General features: G+C 49.3%; 1 protein-coding gene across 1 annotated transcript in view; it reads left to right on the top strand.

Moving 5' to 3' along the window:
* Positions 1–23,438, top strand: part of MYH13 (myosin heavy chain 13) — a 47,949-nt gene extending 24,511 nt beyond the window's left edge. Inside the window, exons 19-39 of the mRNA XM_061141075.1 lie at positions 629–765; positions 1,973–2,228; positions 3,959–4,201; positions 5,828–6,004; positions 7,245–7,390; positions 7,496–7,586; positions 8,846–9,235; positions 10,002–10,128; positions 10,215–10,333; positions 12,358–12,554; positions 12,922–13,105; positions 13,487–13,652; positions 14,347–14,471; positions 15,257–15,565; positions 15,646–15,849; positions 17,857–17,982; positions 18,258–18,428; positions 20,907–21,011; positions 21,109–21,204; positions 22,797–22,931; positions 23,378–23,438. Of these exons, the coding sequence (XP_060997058.1) occupies positions 629–765; positions 1,973–2,228; positions 3,959–4,201; positions 5,828–6,004; positions 7,245–7,390; positions 7,496–7,586; positions 8,846–9,235; positions 10,002–10,128; positions 10,215–10,333; positions 12,358–12,554; positions 12,922–13,105; positions 13,487–13,652; positions 14,347–14,471; positions 15,257–15,565; positions 15,646–15,849; positions 17,857–17,982; positions 18,258–18,428; positions 20,907–21,011; positions 21,109–21,204; positions 22,797–22,931; positions 23,378–23,392 (3,519 nt within the window). The 3' untranslated portion in view covers positions 23,393–23,438. The remainder of the gene's footprint in view (positions 1–628; positions 766–1,972; positions 2,229–3,958; positions 4,202–5,827; positions 6,005–7,244; positions 7,391–7,495; positions 7,587–8,845; positions 9,236–10,001; positions 10,129–10,214; positions 10,334–12,357; positions 12,555–12,921; positions 13,106–13,486; positions 13,653–14,346; positions 14,472–15,256; positions 15,566–15,645; positions 15,850–17,856; positions 17,983–18,257; positions 18,429–20,906; positions 21,012–21,108; positions 21,205–22,796; positions 22,932–23,377) is intronic.
* Positions 23,439–24,822: the final 1,384 nt, after the last annotated feature.

Raw genomic sequence — 24,822 nt, 5'->3', positions numbered from 1 at the left:
GATAAGGGTGGTACTTACCTCATGGGGTTATTGGGAGGCTCCCAGAGGACAAAAGACTTGTTCGAGGTCGCGTGGGGAGTGGGTGACAAAGGCCAGCTGCAAATCCTGGCCTGACTCCAAAGTTCTGTGTCCTGAAAGGGGCCAGGGGACCATCAACCTGATTAGGGAAAAGCCTGTGGCCCCCACAGGTACCCTGCTTCCTGGGAACATCACAGGGGCAGAGGAAGCCCTGCAGGTGTGGGCAGTGCTGGGAGGGGCCCCCAGGGTGGGACCCACCTCCTCAGCTGGGCAGAGAGATAGGAGGATGAGGATGGGAGGGGGGGCAGAGACGTCTGTGAGTCCCTCCTGGTCTGCATCTGTGATTCTATTTCTGCCCCATCCTTGCTTCCTGCACGTGAACTCCATCAGAATCTGTCCACCTGGGCCGGTGGGGCCTGGAACATACCTTGGAACAGGACACAGAGCGGCTTCTGCAGAGAATACAGCCCCCAAAAACAGAATCTTGGGAGCCAGATGGCTGCTGGTCCCAAGCCAGGGCTCCAAGTCCAGGGCTAGGGCTAGACAGAGACAGCCCCTGTTGAGTGCACAGGCTGTGGATGAAGCAGGACCCATCTCTCCTTTCACACAGGTATTCTTCAAAGCTGGGCTCCTGGGCCTCTTGGAGGAGATGAGGGACGAGAAGCTGGTGACCCTGATGACACGCACGCAGGCCTTATGCCGGGGCTACCTGATGCGGGTGGAGTTCAAGAAGATGATGGAGAGGAGGTGATGCAAGCCCTCGCCTCCCCGCCCTCCTCCCTGGAGCTGATCATCGCTTTGTGTTTTAGTCTTAAGATGTTCACTTATTTGTCCCACATTTACTGAGCCACAGTTCTGTGCTGGGGCCTCTGCTTGACACTGGAGATGCAGAAAAAAAGTCCTGGCCCCCAGGAGCCCACAGAAGAGTGGGAAGCAGACAACTGCTTGGCTAGTTTTCACGTTTGTGACGAGCGTAGTGTTAGTTGTATTCAGGGCCAGGTGGACGGATTGGGGGCTGGAGTTGGCATGAAAGGGCAGCAAAAAGAAAGAGCTTTCCAAAGGAGGCCTTGCACGGCTGGAGGAAGGGTGGCCTGGGGGTTGGGGGGAGCAAAGGCAGGTCACTTGACTGGAGCGAGGAGAGGCTGGCAGTGGAGCTCCCCACCTGCCACCTTGAGGAGCCCAGGTTAACTCTTCCACTTGATGGGGGGCCATGGAGGAGATGAGTGAGAGGATTGGCTTTGTTTCAATATCTCAGACAGGTCACCTGGGGGACCTTCCTGGCAGGCCAGTGGTTAAGACACCACGCTTCCACTGCAGAAGGCACAGGTTTGATCCCTGTTCCAGGAAGTGAGATCCCACTTGCCACACAGCGTGGCCATAAACCAAAAAGCACACACACTCAAAGAGGTCACTGGCAGCCGCAAGAAGAGCAGGCCTGAAGGCACAGGACGGGCCAAGGCCAGGCTGTAGCAGAAGTCCAAGTAGAAGATGACAGGACCTGAATTAGGAAACAGATGATGGGGGAGAGAGGACGGAAGGGAGTGAATGAAGTTTGAAGGGCCTTAGTCCTTCAGCAATGCAACAGGAGGCACAGCAGCACTGCGGCCAGTCCTGTGTGGGGATTCCCTGGAAGCCCTTCTCCCTGGTTCCCTGTCCTTCACTGCCTCCCGGAGTTTGCTCAGACTGACCACCTGAGGTTGAGCATTTTCAGGAGGGTGGTGGAGGTGGAAGCCAGCTGGATGGAGCCTCTCTCACCTCCCAAATTTGCACATGCTGTTTCCTCTCCTCTTCGTTTGCAGAACAGACTCTGGAGCTCATGGGATGGGTACGGCCAAGCTGTACCTCCTTCCCTCCCACCTGACCGATAAGGGTGAAGGTCTTGGGGCTCATGGGGGCAGGGGGTGGAGACTGCCCCTTGCTGTGGTCCATTAACCCCCATCCTAACAATACACAGGGACTCTATCTTCTGCATCCAGTACAACATCCGATCTTTCATGAACGTCAAGCACTGGCCCTGGATGAACCTGTTCTTCAAGATCAAGCCCCTGCTGAAGAGCGCGGAGGCTGAGAAGGAGATAGCCACCATGAAGGAAGACTTTGAGAGAGCCAAGGAAGAACTGGCCAGATCTGAGGCTCGCCGAAAGGAGCTGGAGGAGAAAATGGTGTCCCTGCTGCAGGAGAAGAATGACCTCCAGTTGCAGGTCCAGTCTGTAAGTATCTCCCGGAGGCCAGGAGGAGCCATCAGAGTTTAATCAAGAGATAGTGGTGCCACCCAGTGGGCTCGTGGGGTATTACATCACTACCCTGCTAGTAAAAGGAGGCCAGCCCGGGCTTGTGGACTCAATACACTGCAAAATACATCTGCAAAGTGAATTTTGGCTCACTTTATTTCTCCCTGCTTCTACAGCAGAGTCAGATGTATTTTGCTGTGGGCATGAGGGGGATGTGTTTGTCATAATAAAATATCTATCAGTGATGTACCAAGTCTTTTTAAAAATCATGTAACTAAATCACTGGGAGTTCCCTGGTGACCTAGTGGTTAGGATTCCAGGTTTTCACTGCCATGGCCTAGGTTCAATTCCTGGTCAGGGAACTAAGGTCCTGTAGGCTGAGTGGTTCAACCAACAAGTTTAAAGATAAAAACATTTTTAAAAATTAAAGATATGCATATTTTCAAAGATATAGGGAAAATGAAGCTGTATATCTAGTACATAACACTCTAGCAGCGTAATGGTCTCATTTCAGAGTCAAGACATTTAGTGTTTGCCCTTTTTAATAAACTCCCAATACATTTACCCTTTGCCTTAAGTGCACAGCACATCCTCCTCCCTTCACTTTCCCAAGCACAGTGAACACAAGAACAAGTTTTGGAACCAGATATCTGGGTTTACAGCCCAGGTCCTCCACTTGGCAGTTGTGTGACCTCAGGCAGCTGACTTAGCTTCTTTGTGCCTCAGTTTTCTCAACTGTGAAATGGGCACAGCAATAGCCCCTCACCTCTTAGGGTAGGGTAGCTGGGAGGCTCAGATGAATTCATGCATGTAACACAGGACATGTTCAGTAAACACAGAAGGCTATTCTTGCCAGACTCTTTTTATCCATTACCTTGAAATGCGTGTCCAGTTCTCACAACACTGAGAAGTAAGTAAGAGAGGGTATAATCTGTTTACATTTAACAACATAATCAGCTAATCATGGCCATTCCAAGAGACTCACTGCAGAGCCTTCTGGGGAATGTACATATTTAATCACTTGTTTCTGTCTATTTGGGGTTTTCTGTTCTGTGGCTTAAGCAGGCCTCAGGAGTCATAAGAAGCACTTTGCTGTGGAGAGTTTTAAAAGGTGGTCAAGTTTGGGAAATATTAGTTAGCATGTAAAAGCACGGAGTGGATGAGTTGATCTTCAACTTGTGTAGGAGGAAGAGGGAGATAGCTGGGTGTCCAAATGTGGCAAATTTGCAGAGGCTTTATGCATGCTACATGTGCCTTGGCTTGAGAATTTCTCTTAAGTAGCTGACACCATTAGTGGCTAAAAAAAAGTATTTGGATGATATACATGAGTATGTGCATGCATGTGTGCACACATGTGCACATATGCGTGTGTATATGTGTGTTTGTGGCGATGACCCATTCCTTGACTTAGGTCCAGATAATGGGCTTCTGGAGGGAAAAGCCCTTTCCTCTGGGGTTGGTCAAGAGGCTGATTAAAAGACAACAGTCTGTAAATAACACGGTCCTATCGTATAGCACAAGGAACTCTACTTCACATTCTGTGATAAACTGTAATGGAAAAGAATATGAAAAAGAATGTGAATCTACATAAATGAATCACTTGGCTGCACAGCAGAGATTAACACAACACTGTAAATCAACTATCCTTCAAAAAATAAATTAGAAAAAACAATGATCTGCTTGGTTTGTTTTTGTTTTTGTTTTTTAAGGAAACAGAAAACCTGATGGATGCCGAGGAGCGGTGTGAGGGACTCATCAAAAGCAAGATTCAGCTGGAGGCCAAAGTGAAGGAGCTGAACGAGAGGCTGGAAGAGGAGGAGGAGATGAATTCTGAACTGGTTGCCAAGAAGAGGAACCTGGAAGATAAATGCTCCTCCCTCAAAAGAGACATTGACGACCTGGAGCTGACCCTGACCAAGGTGGAGAAGGAGAAGCATGCCACGGAGAACAAGGTGGGCATCCCCACCCCTCCTCCCAGGAGGAGGCATGTGGGGAAGGAATTGCCCGGAAGTGGGAGGTGAATGAATCTGCCTCCGCCCTGTTCTTAAACCCATGGGCTCTTCCCCTGCCCCTGCTACCTGCCTGGTCCCACCACAAGCTTCTAGCCCCAACGCTTCCTCCACAAAGCAAGAGATCCTTCAGGAGAAGCACTTGGCACAGGGAAGCCAAGAATCGTGCCCACAGAGCCAGGCAGATGATCAGGGAGGCAGGTGGTGAAGGAAACAGAAAACTGAACCACACCAAGGACTGGCAGGAAGGTTAGAGGTACAGGGACCCTCGTGCATTACTGGTAAAATGTAGACTAATGCAGCCTATGGGAAAGCCATCTGGAAATTCTTAGCCGAGTCAAGAATCCATGCATCCTTCAACCCAGTGATTCTGCTTCTGGGTATACAGACCAAGGAGTTCTTCTGCCAGGTCCACAAGGGGACGTGTATGAGGAGGCTCATGGCAGCATTTCTTGTGGTGGGGGGGGATGGATGCTGGAGGCAGGATCAGGGTCCATCTCGGGGGATGGAGAGGTGAGATGTGGAGGACATACAACAGGGTGTACCACACAGCCACTGGGACAACGAGATGGATGTAAAAGACCTAGTGCTGAGTGTGGGGACAAAGGAAGAAAATGAAATATACAGCATGAAACCATTTATGTAGACTAAAATTACATGCACACAAAATAACACATACTTCACAAAAATACATGGAAAGTACAATCCATGATTCACATCATCTTTGTTCCCAGGGAGGTAGAGATGACTCAAGGCAGTGTCGAATGGACAACTGGGCGTCGATAGGGAGGTGATAGGCAGGGATGGGGACTGGCAAACTGGAGAGCACTTGCCCTGCCCCCAGGTGGCAGCCAGGACCCAGTGCCAGCCAATTGTTGCCAGGTGGGGATGTGAACACCACATGGCCAAAGTTTCTGATTTTCCTTGAGAAATCAGACATCCAGATTTCAGGTGAAATCTCAATTTTTCCCCCAATGTTTACAACTTATTCAAAAGTTGTAAACTATTATGTGGCCAGATTTGGCCCACAGGTCAGGAATTAACAACCTCTGACCTGGATGAGTGTTGCACGTGGGAAACAGTCAATTTAACGCTTTAAAGCTCCATGGTTGGTGCTCTTGCCCTGCTTCCTGACACAGGGGACTTCCCATTCTGGATTTTCTTATATAGCACCTCCTGCCTATTCCTCTTCCCCTTCCTGACTCATTCTAAACCCTGGCCAGCTAATAAACAAATTCCCATGGGTATAATCTGATGAGTATAAGTTGATGTGTTGTTTTTTGGAGGCAGCATATTTGCATTGATAATGTCCTTCTGTGTACCATATGATGTCCTCTTTAAAAAAAAATTATCCTAAAGGGCCCTGTGATAGGCCAGTGAGGACTGAAAACACTAGAGGCTGCCAATTTCAGGATGATGCAGCCAACACCATGGGCACCTGCTGGAGAGGCAAAGAAGCAGTAACCAAAACAGAGAAAGTCAAAGAAAAAAAAAGAATCAATAGCCTTTGCTGGGAGCTTCTGGTTTAATTGTTTGAACTGGTTTCAACTGGTGATGATACTCTCTTAGGTAAAGAATCTTTCAGAAGAAATGACAGCGCTTGAAGAAAACATTTCCAAACTGACCAGAGAGAAGAAATCTCTGCAGGAAGCCCACCAGCAAACACTGGATGATCTTCAGGTTGAAGAAGACAAAGTCAATGGTCTGATCAAAATAAACGCCAAGCTGGAGCAGCAAATAGATGACGTGAGGATATTTCATTACTATCCCCTAACATTGATGACTTGCAGAAGAAAAGACAAGATGAGGTCTACACAGGATGCAGGGGTTGAGGGTTCTGACTCTGGGGTCAGAATCTCAGCCCCTTCCAAATAAATGTGGAATGCTGAATGAGCCACTTAAACTTGTGAAGCCTCAGTTTCCGCCTTGTGAAATGGGGATTCAATTAGCTTTATCTCCAAGAGTTTTCATGGAAAGCTTAGCACATAGAGCATGTTCAGTAAAATGTTAGCTGCTAATATCACCACCACCATCATCATCACTATCATCCTCACCACCACCATCACCACAATCATCACCATCAACACCATCATCACCATCATCGTCACTGTCACCATCATCACCACCATCATCACCATCGTCATCACCATCATCACCACTATTATCCCATCACCATCACTATCAGCATCACCAACAGCATCATCACCACCACCATCACCATCAGCATCACCACCACCATCACCACCATCATTATCACCAGCATCATCACCATCAGCAGCAGCATCACTATCACCATCATTATTAGCATCCACTTGTAGGTCCTTGGGTTCCAACAGCTCCAATCCTGTTCTAACTTTGTTAAAAATTAGTTTCATTGGTGGCCTGAAAAATTACCATCCATCCCCTCCCTACCCCCACACCAAGTTACACTTTGTTCTTGATATAAGAACCAGGTTTGAAGATTTAAGGTTTCACTCCCAATCGTGGCTAGAATGTTTCCAGATTGCTGCAACTGTCCTGAGGCCAAAGCGGGTGTCCTCCTCCCCAACAACTCCTTTCCCTCACTGCCACTGTCCCCCCAAACACACACATTCTTTGCCTAAATCTCCCCACAGCTGCATGGTGCAGGTAGGGGAAAAGATTGATAGTATATAATCTAGACCTTCACAGGCACAGCTGGTGCAGTGCCCTCCCACAGATGCCCCATTTGTTCTGTCTGGGTAAGAGTATGCATCCCCCAGCACCATGTTTCCATCATGGTGCATGGGATAGGCCAAATGGGCATCGACTGAAAGAGGCACTGGGAGGCCTCTGAGGGGATCCAGCCTTTGCCAGAGGAGAGAAGAGGGAGGAGGCAGGGGACCATGCTCCCTCCTGGGGCAGAGGCCAGGGCTCACGCCTGCAGGATCCCAGGGACACTGCCCTTGGCTAAGAGGCAAGCTCAGTTCCCAGCAAATCTCAACCCTCCCCCGCCATGTCTTCTCAGCTGGAGGGCTGCTTAGAGCAGGAGAAGAAACTACGGGCTGACCTGGAGCGAGCCAAGCGGAAGCTGGAAGGAGACCTGAAGATGTGTCAGGAGTCCATCATGGACCTAGAAAACGACAAGCAGCAAGTGGAAGAGAAACTGAAGAAGTAGCTCTTTTATGTTCACCTCTGTGTTTGAGCCTGAAAGCCAACTTCTGCCTTTGAAGGGCTCATAATTCAGGTATTTAAATATATTTATGTATCTATTTGCAGGAAGGAGTTTGATATCAGTCAGTTACAGACCAAAATTGAAGACGAACAAGTTCACAGTCTGCAGTTACAAAAGAAGATTAAAGAACTGCAGGTAATGTGTGGACACCTTTCCTCAACTGGAAATCCCTGTATCAGGGACCTCCTTGCTCTTTCCCCTAGGTTTCTCTTTTGTTAGTATTTATATATTTGACTGCACTGGGTGTTAGTTGCAGCAAATGAAATCTTGTGTTGCATCGTGTGGGCTTAGCTGCCCCACAGCATGTGGGATCTTAGTTCCCAGACCAGGGATTGAACCTGAGCCCTCTGCATTGCAAGGCACATTCTTAACCATTGGACCACAGAGGAAGTCTCATCCCCAAGTCTCTTTTGCTGCTTTTTTGTCTTAGTCTTGTTGGAGCTGGAGAGAATCTCCTTCCATTTTTTTGAAGTTAATATTCAAATTGTCTAAGTTGCATATAAATACATTTTCTTGAAGATAATTAAAAATATTACCCATAGACTAAATATTATTGATAAGGGTGCTCTAAGCACCACCCCTAAGTCCAGGGTCCTTCCATCTTCTCAGAAATCCAATGCATCCTCTGGATCTTTTGTACACAAGGATCTATGTACATAGACACAAAGAAAAATATATAGGAGATGCGTGCATGCATGCTAAGTCACTTCAGTCATGTCAACTCTTTGCAACCCCATAGACTGTAGCCTGCCAGGTTCCTATATCCATGGGATTCTCCAGGCAGAATACTGGAATGGATCTGCAATGGATTACCATGCCCTTCTCCAGGGGATCTTCCTAAAGGGAAAAAGAATATTAAATAAATATGTATATATATATATATAAACTTCTACATAATATATATGTATATGGGGACTTCCCTAGCAGTCCAGTGGTTACAACTCAGTGCTTCTACTGCTGTGGGCCCATGTTTGATGCCTGGTCAGGGAACTAAGATTATCCAAGCCGTGTAGCATGGCCAAATATATATACACACACACACACATATATATATATACAAAAAATATATACACTTAAAATATTATGTAGAGACTATCATTATGCAAGTCACTCTCTTCATGTAGCAATGCATTCTGCAGAGCTGTCCATGGTAGACATGAGTGGACATCTTACTACTTTGTGGTCTCCTGGACCATGGGATCCATCACGGTTGATCTGACCATTCCCCTACTGATGGGCACTTAGATTGTGGCCAAGTTTTCTTCCAAGGATTTAATGTTATAATGTATTCTTGACTTAATGAAGCCCACCCCCATTCCTCCCCACCATGTCCTCCCCAAAGTGGGGCTGTTGCCCAACCCCCCATGATCTTCCTGACCCAGTGACCCTTCCAGGCCCGCACTGAAGAACTGGAGGAGGAGGTGGAAGCAGAACACACGCTCAGAGGCAAGATCGAGAAGCAGCGCGCAGACCTCTCCCGGGAACTGGAGGAGATCAGCGAGCGACTGGAAGAAGCCAGCGGGGCCACTTCAGTCCAGATCGAGATGAACAAGAAGCGGGAGGCTGAGTTCCAGAAACTGCGCCGGGACCTGGAGGAGGCCACTCTGCAGCACGAGGCCACGGCAGCCACACTGCGGAAGAAGCACGCGGACAGTGTGGCCGAGCTGGGGGAGCAGATCGACAACCTGCAGAGGGTTAAGCAGAAGCTGGAGAAGGAGAAGAGTGAGCTGAAGATGGAGATCGACGACATGGCCAGTAACATCGAGACCGTCTCCAAGTCAAAGGTACCTGATGCTTCTGCTCTCTGCAAAGGCGAGGCAGCATCCATCTTCCGGGTGAGCGGGTACAGTTCCATGCCTGCAACTCACTGCATGTTCTGAACTGTAACACTCTCTCCACTTCCATCTGCTCCTGGCTCCCCAAATTCATTCAGGTCACCAGAGCCCTGATCCAAAGATCTGCTACAACTCAAGATCTCATCATTCATCCAGTCTTTCCCAAATGCTTCCAATTCATCTCCTGTTTTCTTCTTTATTTATTTGTGCATTCATGCCTGCTAAGTCACTTCAGTTGCATCTGACTCTTTGTGACCCTTTGGACTATAGCCTGCCAGGCTCCTCTGTCCATGGGATTCTTCAGGCAAGAATACTGGAGTGGCTTGCCATGTCCTCCTCCAGGGGATCTTCCCAACCCAGGCATCGAACCCAGGTCTCTTATGTCTCCTGTAGATGGGTTCTTTACTACTAGTGCCACCTGGGAAGCCCATTTATTTATTCACTTATTATTTATTTGACTGTGTTGAGTCTTAGCTGTGACGCACAAAGTCTTGTTGTGATGCTCAGACTCCAGTTGCAGCACATGGGCTTAATTTCCCCACAGCATGTAAGAGCTTAGTTCCCCAACCAGGGATCAAACCTGAGTCCCTTCCATTGCAAGGCAGATTCTTCAAAGTGGCAACCCCACTTTGAAGCTAAACTATCAAATGATTTGATACTGGGAACCCAGGATCCATTTTTCCCGTTCATGTTGGCTTTTTTTTTTTTCCCCAAGAGTAATGTGGAAAGGATGTGCCGGACTGTGGAAGACCAGTTTAATGAGATCAAGGCCAAGGATGACCAACAGACACAGTTAATCCATGACCTGAACATGCAGAAGGCGAGGCTGCAGACCCAAAATGGTGAGGATGGGCAGGGTCCCGGGGTCCCACTGCACCATGGGAGAGGGTGGTCCAAACCCTGACGTGGGCCCACATCTGTTTGCCAGGGGAGCTGAGCCACCAAGTGGAAGAGAAGGCCGCTCTGATCTCACAGCTAACCAAAGGCAAGCAGGTCCTCACCCAGCAGCTGGAGGATCTTAAGAGGCAGCTGGAGGAAGAAACCAAGGTAAGGATGGATGCCTCCATCTAGAAAGGTAGAGTCGGGTAGGACCTGAGAGGCCATGGAGCTGGTTGAGGGCAGTGCTGTGTCATGAAGTCTGATGCTGCTCCTCTCTTCCTTGTAGTAGGACAGGAACATGTTCTTGGAGGTTCCAGAACCTTGGCATTGGATCTTCTTCTTCAGAGCTAGAAAACTCTATCAGGGTGCTCCATCCTCGGAGCCTCTCTGTTCCCCAGTGGAGGGGCTGATAAACTCCCCTCCCCCACCACTGTACTAGCTGGGCCATCTCTGCCTCTGTGCATCTTCCCACTCTGCCCAGCAATCATTCCACCCCCTTGAAATGCCCTCCTTTCCTCCATCACTCTTTGTGTATCACCAGCTACAGCACCCACATTTAAGAACCCCCCTCCTCCAAAAGGTTGGGTGGTTTTGGGGCGCCCTTGGGACATTTGCATAAACACAAACACCATCATCATGTTCTTGAAATCAATATCAAGATATTTATAATTCACATCCCCCAACTAATCTGTCAACTCCTAGAGGGCAAAAATTATTTTTCCCCACTGTAGTAGTTAGCATTAGTTACAGCACACAGTAGAACAGTGCACACAGTAGGTGCTTAGTAAATGTTGTCGATGCGTGTTTGAAAACTAAAACAGAAAACCAAGAGTCCCCAAAACTGCATATATGTAGTTCTGAGGTTGCCATGTGCCAGCTAAAACTTACAGGGCACTTTTCTGGAATTCCAGCAAACTCCATCCGCCTCTCCTAAAAAACAAGAAAAGTGCTGTATTTGTCTCCCATCTTTCTAGTATATGGTTGGGGTCCCTGGGGGACTTGCGGGGCAGAGGGAGTGGAGAGAATCAGAGCCTGAGAAGGTCCCTTCCAGGAGCAAGGCTGTCCTTCGGCCAGGATACAGAAAGAGCTAAGCTTTCCTTCCTGGGAAAAGTTTGTTGTTTATTTGTGTCTTTGTTGTTGTTGTTCAGCCGCTAAGTTGTGTCCTACTCTCTGTGAACCCACGGACTGTAGTCCATCAGGCTCCACTGTCCATGGGGTTCTCCTGGCAAGAATACTGGAGTGGTTGCCATCTCTTTCTCCAATTTGTGCCTTTAAAAGCATGCAAATATATGAGTTACTGCACTGGGCCAACCAGAAAGTGTTCTGTGACCATTATGATGAGAGCTCCAATGTCCTCCCGACCAGGTGGAAGTGAGTGACGGAGGCCTCAGACATGTCCCCCTTCTGCTTGGGAAGAGGTGGCAGAGCCGTGGAAACCACACAGCTCACTTCAGAATTCTCGGGTGGGGACACAAGCCCCTGATGACACCAGAATATACTTGTGGGGTTTTCATGGTCACGGTATTCCGAAACACTGCATTAAGTAGTGAGAAGATTAATCCCTTTCTGATTCTCCTCCAATTATTCCGATTAAATAAGGAAAAGGTCTCAATTTGGATGCTGTTGTTTAGTCACTGAGTCGTGTCCGACTACTTCGTAACCCCATGTGACCCCGCCAGGCTGCCTAGTCCATGGAATTTCCCAGGCAAGAATACTGGAGGGGGCTGCCATTTCCTCTTCCAGGGGATCTTCCCAACTCAGGGATCAAACCCAAGGCTCCTGCATTGGCAGGCGGGTTCTTTACCACTGAACCACCAGGGAAGCCCCTCAATTTGGACACCATCTCTCTAACACTGGTGCATCCTCCTCATCAAAACACAAGAGAGTAGGACTAGGACACAGGGTCACAGATGCAAATTACTTAGCTAGAAGGTGGTAACATTGTCTTACCTCCCACTGCATTTATTCCATTACCTTCTGTTTATGGCAAGTGTTAATGACTTTCCACTTAAACCTAATAGTCTGCTTTTTTAAAAAGTGAAGTAAATAAAACAGGAGCTGTGCTGCTCCAGCTAAGTTTGTGAAGGCAGCAAGTGAATGATTGAAGTTGGGAAACACTGGTTGAAACAAAATTGCTTACCCTGGAAAATGACCAAACGGTTCTGCAATTTGTCATCACGGTGATTCCGCAGGCCAAGAACGCCCTGGCCCACGCCCTGCAGTCAGCCCGCCACGACTGTGACCTGCTACGGGAACAGTACGAGGAGGAGCAAGAGGGCAAGGCCGAGCTGCAGAGGGCGCTGTCCAAGGCCAACAGCGAGGTGGCCCAGTGGAGGACCAAGTACGAGACGGACGCCATCCAGCGCACGGAGGAGCTGGAGGAGGCCAAGTAGGGGCTCCCAGGTTACGGTAGGAGAGACGGCCTTAAGACACAAGGAAGAGACAGGGGACAGGCCCTGTCTTCCTCCCTAGGCCTTCGAGTTTTCTTAAGCACACAGACCCGGTCTCCATGACCTTCCCCCTGGGTCCTATCCATTCATTCCACCTGGTCCCCTTGGCACCTCCTAGGTGACTGCTTTGCCACCAAACATTTTGGGATTCTTCAGGTGATACTTAGATCCTATCCAATCATCAAACTCTAGGCCTTGGTCTTGTCAAAGTCCAGTCCTTTATAAATGGCTCCACTCCCTCCTGATCTGACAGTTACTTCTGAAAGAGTCCACTCTTCCCAGCAACAGTAGGTCTGATCCTCTTAGGAAAAAACTGGCCCAGAGGCTCCAGGAAGCAGAGGAGAACACAGAGGCCGTGAGCTCCAAGTGTGCATCCTTGGAGAAAACCAAGCAGAGGCTCCAGGGAGAGGTGGACGACCTGATGCTGGACTTGCAGCGGGCCAACACCGCCTGTGCCTGCCTGGACAAGAAGCAGAGGAACTTCGATAAGGTCCTTCCTCATCTCTCGATGCAAGAGACATGTGAACGCACATACCTTGGGGGAGGGGGGAGGTGCGCAGAGCATCAAGTCCAGAGTGGAGGGTCTGGGGCTTTGCACTGTCTCTGGATTTTGTGACAGTGCCTCTGAAAGGAATTTTATTTTTCATCAAAGTTAATTCAGATTACTTTGAGACCAGCATATCTTTCAGAATACAGCAGATCTCTGTAGAGATATCAGAGTTTGGAACCCCTGAGTTTGGGGAGTCCCCCTGTTTCTTTGGTCTCTAAAGATGGGAGGGTCCCACTTTGGCATTGCTGACATGACTCACTGTTAACATGACTCAGTTCCTGGCCTTCTCAGCTCCTCACAGGTCCCTCTGTCACCTCCTAGGTCTTCTCAGAGTGGAAACAAAAATTGGATGAGAGTCAAGCTGAGTTGGAAGCGGCTCAGAAAGAGTCCAGGTCTCATAGTACTGAAGTCTTCAAAATGCGCAACGCCTACGAGGAAGTGGTAGATCAGTTAGAGACAATGAGACGGGAGAATAAAAATCTGCAAGGTGAGCACTGCCCATTGCAGGGGTAAGAGAGCCCCCACTCTCTCCCCCACTCACAGGGCTATGACAGTCCCCCTTCTCTTCCAGCCATCTCTCCCCCACTTAGCCACAGCCTCCTCCTTCTCACTGCCCCACAAAATCCTCACATCTACTCAGTGACCCCAAGACCCAAACTCCCCCAATGGAAGGCATAGTGACAGCCAAGCCTCGTTCTCAAGAACAGAGGGCTCATGGGCTGCCAAGCTCCCTACACTGCTAGAAAACAGATCTTTCGTGGATTCTGTCTCTATGTGGCTTTGTGTCCTTGGGTCTGACACTAAATCCCTTAGGGTCTCAGACTCCTGATCTACAAAATCAGACCAGACCCAATGCCCCCGAAAGCCCCTTCTATTTCCAAGGCTCTGATTCTATGCATACTCTCCATGATTTCCTCCCTGGTCCTCTCCATGACCACTTTGTAGACCGTGTGAAGGTGCAGGGTCAAACAGCGTTCTGCTGTTCCTCCCTCTGCCCCTCCAGGTGAGGCCACACACCTGTGTCTTACCGACACCTCCCCCGAAAGGCTACACTGTATTTGTTCTCTCCTGTGTGAATGTCATGAATGAATTGCCAGTCCCTCAGTTCCCTGGCAAAATTTGATCCTGTGTGATCAAACAGAACCTGCGGAAATAGCCTAAATCAAGCCTGTCCTTTGCAGAAGAGATTTCCGACTTAACCATGCAGATTGCGGAAACAAACAAGAATCTTCAGGAAGTGGAGAAGACCAAGAAGCAGGTGGAGCAAGAAAAGTCAGACCTCCAGGCTGCCCTAGAAGAGGTGGAGGTAAGTGCCTGGGATGTGATGGAGAAGCACAGAGCACTGTGGAAGGGGGGCTAGACCATGCTCCCCAGGCGCCCTTCCTGCCAGGAGGCACTGGAGCTTTGCTGGAAAGAACAATCAGCTGCCCCCACCCCACGGTGGGGCTGGGGAGGGCAGCCGTGTCCTGCAGCTTCATCTCCTCCATGTCCTTGTATAATATTTTCCCTCTTGAATAAATAAACCTGTTCTTTATGTCCTCAACATCTCAGAAAGCAAGAACTCCATCACCAAACATCCTGAAAGCCAGCTCGGAATGCCTTAGCTTCAGCAAAGAGATATGTACAGTGATATTTGGCCACTGGGAATTCCATGTGGCCCATAGAGTGCAACGTCCTGATTTAATCATCCACGGTGGCCAGTGCAGGCCAGATGGTTGAGACGTTCCTAGGGAAATTTCCATTACTCAGGGTAACAGGAGAGCAATTTCTCTTTCTCTGTCTTTTTAGAGACGAGGTAGGCTCCTGATTTATGGTCACTATTTTTTTACAAAGACACAGTTATCAAATTTTTACTAATTCAAAGTGATGCTCTGTCCTCAAGACATAAGGCTGTTTGTTCATAACAAAGTTTCAGTTCCAGTTTCAGCACTAGTTACAATTTGGGAGCGAACCGTTTGACCTCTTTGAGCATTGTTCTAGTCACTTGTAAAACGAGCCTAATAGCACCCATTTTATCACGATGGGGATGAAAAACCTCATTCCAGAAGGTGGCTGCCCCAGAACTCCCAATCTCTCCTTTGCTTTTATCAGGGTTCCTTGGAGCATGAAGAGAGCAAGATTTTGCGTGTCCAGCTAGAGCTGAACCAAGTGAAATCTGAACTCGATCGCAGGCTCACTGAGAAGGATGAAGAAATCGAGCAGCTGAAAAGAAACAGTCAGCGGGCAGCAGAGGCCACGCAGAGCATACTGGATGCTGAGATCCGGAGCAGGAATGATGCTCTGAGGCTGAAGAAGAAGATGGAGGGAGACCTCAATGAGATGGAGATTCAGCTGGGCCACTCCAACCGCCAGGTGGCTGAGACCCAGAAACACCTGCGCTCAGTCCAGGGCCAGCTCAAGGTGAGTGGGCGGCCCATGGGGGACCTGGCGGGACCTCAGCCTGCCCTGGGCTCCCGTCTCACCTGTGGCTTCCCGTGAAGGACTCCCAGCTGCACCTGGATGATGCCCTGAGGAGCAACGAGGACCTCAAGGAACAGCTGGCCATGGTGGAGCGCAGGAACAGCCTCTTGCAGGAGGAGCTAGAGGAGATGAAGGTGGCCTTGGAGCAGACGGAGCGGACCCGCAAGCTGTCGGAGCAGGAGCTGCTGGACGCCAGTGACCGCGTGCAGCTTCTTCACTCCCAAGTGAGTCCATTCTCGCTGCACTCAGGGTCCACCCTGGGGGTCAGGAGGGATCCAGGCTCTGTGGAATGGAGTTCCCACCGCTCCTCCCAGGCTAGTGGTCAAGACCAACTTTCATAAGGCTTAGTTCTTGGGATAACATTGCCTCTAGATGGAAGATGGCTGAGCTTTCTTTTATCCAAAGATAAAGAAGGACAAATTATTGCATAAAGGGGCTGGAGAAGGCTGCACAGATGCAGTAACATTTAAGCTGCAAGCTTAGATAATTAGGGCTTCCGTGTGGCTCAGACAGTAAAATATCTGCCTGCAATGCAGGAGACCTGGGTTCGATCCTTCGGTCAGGAAGATCCCCCGGAGGAGGGAATGGCAACCCACTCCAGTATTCTTGCTTGGAGAATTCAACAGACACAGGAGCCTGGTGGGCTACAGTTCATGGGATTACAAACAGTCGGACATGACTGAGCAACTAACACTTACACACACTTAGATAACTAGGATCGTCTTTTGAAATAATTATTTTTAAGAAAGTTACAAAATTCCTTGTTTTATTTATTTATTTTTGTCCATACCACATGGCATGTGGGTTCTTAGTTCCCCAAGAAAGTGAAAGTGAAAGTCGCTCAGTTGTGTCTGACTGTTTGCCACCCAATGGACTATGCAGTCCATGGAATTCTCCAGGCCAGAATACCAGAGTGGGTAGCCGTTCCCTTCTCCAGTGGATCTTCCCAACCCAGGGATGGAACCAGGTCTCACACATGGCAGGCAGATTCTTTACCAGTTGAGCCATCAGGGGGCCCCAAGCAGGGATGAAACCCTTGCCCCCTACAGTGGAAGCTCGAAGCCCTAATCATTGGACCATCAGGGACCATCAGGGAATTCCAAAAAAAAATTTCTTGCTTTGAAAACAGAGAATACAAGCCAAAAAACAGAAAAATACCAACCATATTGTTAGCATTTGGGGATCTTTTATTCTAGACTCTTGTTTCTATACATAAATATGATTTTTTTTTTGGTAAATGTCATCAATCCTTTTGCAACTTTTTTTCATTTAACAATGTCATAAGCACATTTCTATATTTTAAAATAATTTTCTATGATTTTTTTTTAATGGCAGAAAAGTAGTCTATTTTAGTTGTGTATTATGACACTTTTATATAATCAGTCTTCTATGGTTTGGTATTTTTAGATTGCTCTCAATAAAAATTTTTATGATTAGAAGATTGCTATGACAACCTTCTTCATATACATCCATGATTACTATTTCCTTAATATTCCTAGAAGTAAATAAACTCCTGGAAGCCCAATTTCATGGTCAAAACAGTAAAAGGATTTATATGCTATAAATTACTCTTTAACAAAGTTGTCCCAATTTTTATTCCCATTGGGAAAATATGTGAGAGTGCTTAGTTATTATTTGTTTTAACCTTCACTAATGTTTATGGTTGAAAATGCCTCACTTTAAAATTTCATATTTCTTTGATTACTAATGAGGTAGAACATTTTGTCATATTTGTGGGTTATTTGTATTTCGTCTGATGTGTCTTAGCTATTTGTACTTTTGCCCTTTTTTCTTAATGGTTTATCTTATTTACACATTAAGGAAGGAAATTTTTTTTAGCAATGCACACTGCAAATGCTTTCTCATTTGTCATCACATTTACAACCCTATGTATAATGTTTGGATCATCGGAATTATTTTTCATTTCATATAGTGAAATCAACCATTTCCTTGTTCCAACACCATTAATTAAATAATCTATCCTTCCTCAAATATTTGAAAACCTACCTTCATTGTTTATTCAGTTCTTTTACCAACACTTCTTGAATCTGATTTGGGACTTTCCGTCTGATCAAGAATGAGAGTCTTTTTAAATATTTTTCACCCTCATGAAAAATAAGAACCGGAATAGCCTCAACATTAGACTTCCTTCCCCACCCAGCTCTCTCCCTTCCAATCACTGTAAGTGTCCATATGTAGCCTGAACTTCTGGTATCTAATTTTTCTTGTAGAACACGAGCCTGATAAATACCAAGAAAAAACTGGAAGCTGACATAGCTCAATGCCAGGCAGAGGTGGAGAACTCTATCCAGGAGTCCAAAAATGCGGAGGAGAAGGCCAAGAAAGCCATCACAGATGTGAGCTCTGTTCTTTCCTCTCAGGGATGCTGTCTGGAGATAAGAAAGGGGCTTCTAAGCCAGGGCCTGGCGAGTAGGTCTCCTCTCCTCAGCCCTGCAGTCAGTCAATGGTTTCCTGGAGAGATGGAGGAGATGGGAGGCTCAGCAGAGGCAAAGTGGGAGGGGAGCTGAGGGAGGGAGGAGAGCAGCTCGCCCAGAACCAGCCTCGCAGAATCCTCTGTGTGCCCGGGGAGGAGGGCGGGTGGCCCACAGACGCTTCCTGTGAACTTAACCAGGCGGCCATGATGGCTGAGGAGCTGAAGAAGGAGCAGGACACCAGTGCCCACCTGGAGCGGATGAAGAAGAACCTGGAGCAGACGGTGAAGGACCTGCAGCACCGCCTGGATGAGGCTGAGCAGCTGGCCCTGAAGGGTGGGAAGAAGCAGATCCAGAAGCTGGAGAACCGGGTAGGGTGGCCAGAGGGGACTGTCCTTCCCAGAGTGACAGAGGTTCGGCTGCCTCTGGCAGAACCATAGTCCCGAAACTTAGGTGTCGGGGAAGTGGGCACTGAGTCAACTGCAGGGGCAGTTTGAGGACCACGTGTGAAACTCCCTGTGAGCCAGATGTCCCCCCAACTCCTCCCTCTCTGGTCCCTACACCCCAAGACATATACAGACCCACTTCAGAAAGGGTATCCCTCAATACTCACAGTGTAATGACATATCACATGTTCTCATTCTATCTTTATTTAGATTCAGATCTATATAACTGGGGGTGGGGGAAACATACTTTGCAGCCATAAGGTTATACACTTGGGTGTAATTCATCAAGCTGCACTTTGATAAGGGGCTTCTCTGGTTGCTCAGTGGTAAAGAATCCACCTGCCAGTGCAGGAGACTCAGATTCAATCCCTGGGTTGGGAAGATCCCCTGGAGAAGGAAATGGCAACCCACTCCAGTATTCTTGCCTGGAGAACCCCATGGACTGAGGAGCCTGGCAGACTACAGTCCATGGGGTCGCAAAGAGTTGGACATTATTTGGTGACTAAACAGTAATAAGCACTTTTATAAACAACGGCCCATCCTACGTAAAATCTGCTGCTTTGTCTTCCATTCCCAGGTCTCATTCCCTTCCTGGATTTCCGACTGTCAAAATACAACTTGCGATTCTGGTGTCTTTCTCACTCCATCCAAAATGCAGGGCGATTGGCGCTTCCCCCAAGCTAACTCTCCACCAACTTGCAATTGAGCCTGCAGGCCCAATCCTGCTTTTCTTGATCTGGGAGCATATTTTGTAGTTTTCAGTTTCTTTCCTGATGATTCCCTTTGTTTCCTGTACCCTTTGCTTTTCCCTTTCGAACTGAGATGGTTCATTTTATTTGCTTTTTAAACCGGGCTGCATTACCTGTTGGCAGTCTGGAGGAGGGCTTGGAGAAGGATGTGAAACTGTCTCTGTTGTCCTCGAGAGAAGGGACATGAAAGAGGCTGACAAGATGAAGAGGCGGTGAAGAGAAGGAAACCACTTCTCCCACAGGAAAGACCCAAACGCATTCTTGATGCCAGCCTCCCAAAGATGTGGTCACTACACTTGTACACTTTAAATGTGAAGCCATTTTTTAGTTAAAAACTACAAGGCCACAGACACACGAGTAACAAAAGTAAACACCAGGGAAGTTAGAGCTCCCCCCACCCCTCCAGAATTCTTGAAATGCTTATTTTTATTATTCCCACTCCTCTTCTATTAAAACAAACTTGGGCTTGGCCTTCCCATGGACCCCTCCCTGGTGGGAGGAATTAGATCCCATGCCACCCTCCCTGGTTCTTTGATTCTGGATTGGCAGGGAACCCTCTACGAGCCTCCCCAGGGTGTGGTAAGGCACCTGGCCTGGCCTCCAATCCAATGCTGCCCAGTTACTCAGCTCCATGAGCCTTATAGCAGCCCAGAGGGAATTCCTATAGAAGCAAATGTTTTCTAGAACCTGATGGGAGACAGCTTCCCGGGGCGGGTCTTTTCCAGTGTTCAGAGTTGCCGGTTTCACAGGTGGATTTCGAGGTTGACTCGGGGAGCCTGCAGGCCCAGGGCTGCCCTCTCTATGGCCACTGGGATTCCCAGGGATTGGCTGCCACCGCCACCACGGGAACCCCTCTGGATTGAGGAATCAGGCCACAAGCGGTGACCTGCATTCTCAGTGGCTACACAACTCCCTCACAGCTTCAGGAAAGGCAGACACAGCTATGAAATCGATCATACCATCAAAAGATACTTTCATAGACTTTGTCTCATTTGATCCCCACATTCGAGATAAGTTGGCAGGAATTATCTCTATTCTAAATACACAGAAATTCAACAATTTCCCTAGCAGTCCAGTGGTTAGGACTCCACACTTCCAATGCAAGGGCCATGCATTCAATCTTTGATTGGGGAACTAAGATCCCACAGGTCATGCAGTACAGCCAAAAATTTTTTTTAAATAAATAGCTAAGTAGAAACTCATTTGAGTTTCTACTCAGTGATGACAACTGACCTGCTCTGGATTCATCAGCTGGACCTGGGGCTTAAACACACCTTCGATTCTCCCTGGCCCACTGTCTCTCTGTGACCCCTGCCACTGCCTTCCTCAATCAGGAATCCAGGCCCACATGATAGCCCTCACCCAGCTGCATAGCCCCCGAGGAAGGGGGCATCTTTTGCAAAGCTCCGTCCAGTAGCCAAGCCACCTGCACCTGGGGCTGCTTCTGCCCAAAGAAGGCATCTCGCCATTTGTACAAAGCCACAGCATGGACTAGCAGCGGCCTTGAGAATAAAATGTGTTCTGAGCCTGAGGAGACAGCTTTGCAAAAATAAACTTAGAGGATCTTGAGTTCACCCTAAAAACAACCAGCACACGAGTGGTGAGAAAGGCCTGGGAGATGTGGCCTGACCCCTGTGCTCTCTTCTGGGTGCAGGTACGGGAGTTAGAAAGCGAGCTGGATGCTGAGCAGAAGAGGGGGGCCGAGGCTCTGAAGGGCGCCCACAGATACGAGCGAAAGGTCAAGGAGATGACTTACCAGGTAGGCAGTGACTCTCCTGAAACCCCAGTGGGCGCCCCCTGGATCCCACCTGCAGATGCAGCAGAGAATGGGTCTGGCATGGACCCTGTGTTTGCAGGCAGAGGAGGACCGCAAGAACATCCTCAGGCTCCAGGACTTGGTGGACAAGCTGCAGGCCAAAGTGAAGGCTTACAAGAGGCAGGCGGAGGAGGCTGTAAGTATGGGGTCCATCCTGGTCCATAGGGTCCATGGCAGCTGAGGTCTGCGTTTTCATTTGCAGGCTACAAACACGAGCTCAGGAAGCCTGCCCTCTCCCTCCTCTATTCTCCTCTCCCTCCCGCATTCTCCTCCCCTTCTCCCTATTCTCCTCCCCCTCCCCCAGGCACCACCAGTCCTGGCCCATACCCCTCCATCCCTCCACTCTGCCTCGACCCACCTGGCTTTATCCCACCCACCCTGACTCACTCAGAACTCCCTGTCCCTGTGAGCTGACCTCAAATACCTGGTCTTAATTCATGTCATCCCATCTTACCCCTGGCCCTGGCCCCCACCACCTCCATCCTTCCTCGGCCTCCCTAACTCCCACTCCCCAGTTCATGCTTTTGGATCTACTCTTGAACAAACAGTGGAACCAACAGAGAGGAAATGGTTTGGGCTGAATGAGAACTTCCCAAATACCTTCTGGGGACCCTAGGTCTGAAGGACTTTAATAGCAGGAAGCTGGGGTGGCAGGGAGGAAAGGGGTGGAGTTTTTTCTTTGATAGATGAGAAATCCTTTAGGAAACTCTGGGTTCCACAAAGTTGGAGGGTTGCTTTACTTCAAGGGTTTCTCAGATTTTGCAGGTAACGTGGGATGGACCTCATAGTGGAAGAGATGTTCTGAGTTGCAGCATTTCTCACCCTTGATGGGACGTGGCATCTCTTTTTTGTAAACAGAGCATCTCATAGGACTTGCATTCTGAGAGACAAAATCTGGGGGAGCCTGCTCCAGATAAATGATTGAATATGAGGCTTCTCTCCCTGCCCTTTGTCCGCCCTGTTCAAGAGGCTGGGGCTTCCGTCCTGACCTCTGGGAAGCAGGTCTGGACTGGTTAAATGGGGGAGGATTAGCACAGCTGCAGCAGGACTAGCCAGGGCCCAGCAGGCCACCTTCATTAGAAACCCTTGGATGGTCCTCAACCAGACCCAGCCTGGCCATGGGCAGATGGCATTGGGAGCAGGCAAGGGGCAGGGGGCATGGACCATGGGTCTCTGACACCTCCATGTGCCTTGGCAGACTTAGTTTCCTCTAAGAGCTCTGAGGGGTGGAGACGGCATAGAGGAGGGGCACAGGGGAACAGGCAAGCATCCTAGGGGCAAAGTGACGTGTTAGTCACTCAGTCATGTCTGACTCTGCAGTCCCACAGACTGTAGCCCGCTAGGCTCCTCTGTCCATGGGATTCTCCAGGCAACAATACTGGAGTGAGTTGCCATTCCCTTCTCTAGGGTATCTTCCCCACCCAGGGATTGAGCCTGGGTCTCCTGCATTGCAGGCAGATTCTTTATCATCTGATCCACCGGGGAAGCCCAGGAAGCCCTGTCCTGGGGGCAGCGGACCGCCCAGGTGACTGGGCGGTGCACATGGTCAGGAGCCGGGGGCATTGCCCTCACTGCTGGAGAGCTTCGCTCTCCCTCCTCTGACCTCAGGGAATTGGGGCCCAAGCTCTCCTGGTTCCCCAGTTCCCACAGAGGCCGTCAGGGACCCAGGGCCTCAGAGCCAGAGGGAGGGACTTCCTCAGCCTCCTGCCCCCTCGGCCTTCCCTTCAGGAGGAGCAGGCCAACACTCAGCTGTCCAGATGCCGAAGGGTCCAGCACGAGCTGGAGGAGGCTGAGGAACGCGCCGACATCGCCGAGTCCCAGGTCAACAAGCTGCGGGCCAAGAGCCGAGATGTGGGAGCCCAGGTGAGAGCAGACTTCCCGCTCCAGACACCCTGAGACTCAGGACCAAGCGGCAGCCGCAGAGCTCAGAGCGCGCTTGTCAGTGTCCCTCCTGGTTGCCGGCCATGCCTTCACTGAGGGACTGCTTTAGCCAGGTCCCCGGGGGTTCCAGGCTCACAGGAGCAGTGAGGGGCCAGCCAGGAGCCAGGCGCCCTACTATCCCTGCTCTTCCCTCCCTGTTGCAAAAGGCGGTGTCCAAGAAGTCCCTGCTTTTGGGGGGATTCGCCCCATCTCCAGGGGCTCGACTGGTTTGCTTTTACAATATACAAAGGGAGACAAAGCCACATCTTAATGTTTTTCTGAGACTCCAGCCTCTCCAGTTGCCCCACTTGAACACGAGGCCCGGCCTCACCTTTGCTTTGACTCATTTCCTGACTCATTTCCTGTGTACGATTCTTTTTCTCCCCCAGAAGATGGAAGAATGAGCCCCTCCCGATGCCTGTTGCCATGGGACATCTTGGGAGAGCAGAGGGAAGGTGTCCTGAGAAATAAATTCTCCTGGCAACTCAGATCTCCGGCTCAGCTATGTTTATTATCGCTGTCTGTTCTTCCTCCGTGGGGTGGTTCTCAGATTCTTGCCAGGTCTATTGTATAAACCATAAAGAAAGAGATGTGAAAGTGGACCCTCCTGGCCCTGAGTAGGAAAGGAGGAAAATCAACTCACTGCAAGATAGACCACCAGCTCCCCAGCAGTTAAAAATAACTCAGATACCTGCGGGCCATTTTCTACTAGGAATTCATTACTTTTTCCAGCTCAGTTCCCCTGAATTTACAGACAGGGAAACTGGACCCAGATGGATTAAGCACTCTGTAGTTATCCAAGTTGGGGGAGCCCAGACCTCCAAGATCCCAGACCCCCCAGGCTAGACCCACCACCCCCCCCACCGCCGCCGACCCCAGGGTTCTTTTCCGCAAGCACCTCTGCTTTTCCATCCCATCTCTCCTGGAGTGGTGTCTCCACTCCTCTCACACCACCCAAGCTCCCAGAACATCTTCAGAGGTAGTAGGCGCTCCTGAACACAGGATTCATTCCTAGGAGGACAGTTCCTTTGGGAAGGACTGCCCATAAGCTGGTCTGCCAGCCCTGCTTGTTCCTCCTTCCCATTTTCCTCCACATGCACGGATCCTCTCTACGGTGCTCTGACCAAGGATGAAGAGTGTGGCTAGTCTTATGGTCGCTCCCAAAGCCCCCTGACTCTGATTAAGTTGGATTTCTTGCCCTGAAAGGATAGAAATGGAGCAGCATGAACAAGGACAGGATCAGGAGCCAAGACTAAACCTGAGCCTCAGACTGAGCACTTAGTAGCAATAGCTGCGTGGCCTAGGTTGGCCATGTACTTTCTCTGAACCTGAGTTGCTCAATGGTCAGACTGAGCTGTGTGGCCAGGGGCATGGACTTTGGGTTCCATCAAACCTGGATGGAATCCCAATATTATCACATACCAACTGTGTGGCCTTAAGCAACTTAAGACTAACTCCTTGGGCCTCATTTTCCTTATTCTGTAAGGCAGAGATAACAATAAAAATCATAGCTTCTCTGGGACAGATGGAGGGTTGGGGTGATGGCAAGGAGTGCAGGGTTTCTGGCTTACTATGTACCAGGCACTACAACGCACTCTCCTCTAACATCTTAGACAGTCCCTTCTCTCTGGCCTCTAGATCCCTCTTTGCATCTCATCACCAGCTCACCCCTCATGCCTTTGACACAGGGATTGGCAGCAGTGGTGGTGGCAGGAAATGATTCTGAGGTCAGGTGACCTCAGATGTCTGACATCACCATCCCCACCATCATCATCACCATCCTCAATATCATTATCACCATCACCACCATCACTATCCTCACCATCATCATCAC

The sequence above is a fragment of the Dama dama genome, chromosome 5 (genome assembly GCF_033118175.1).
Source record: "Dama dama isolate Ldn47 chromosome 5, ASM3311817v1, whole genome shotgun sequence".
NCBI lineage: Eukaryota > Metazoa > Chordata > Mammalia > Artiodactyla > Cervidae > Dama > Dama dama.
The sequence above is the reverse complement of the archived record's forward strand: the minus strand, read 5'-3'. Positions and strand labels throughout refer to the sequence as shown.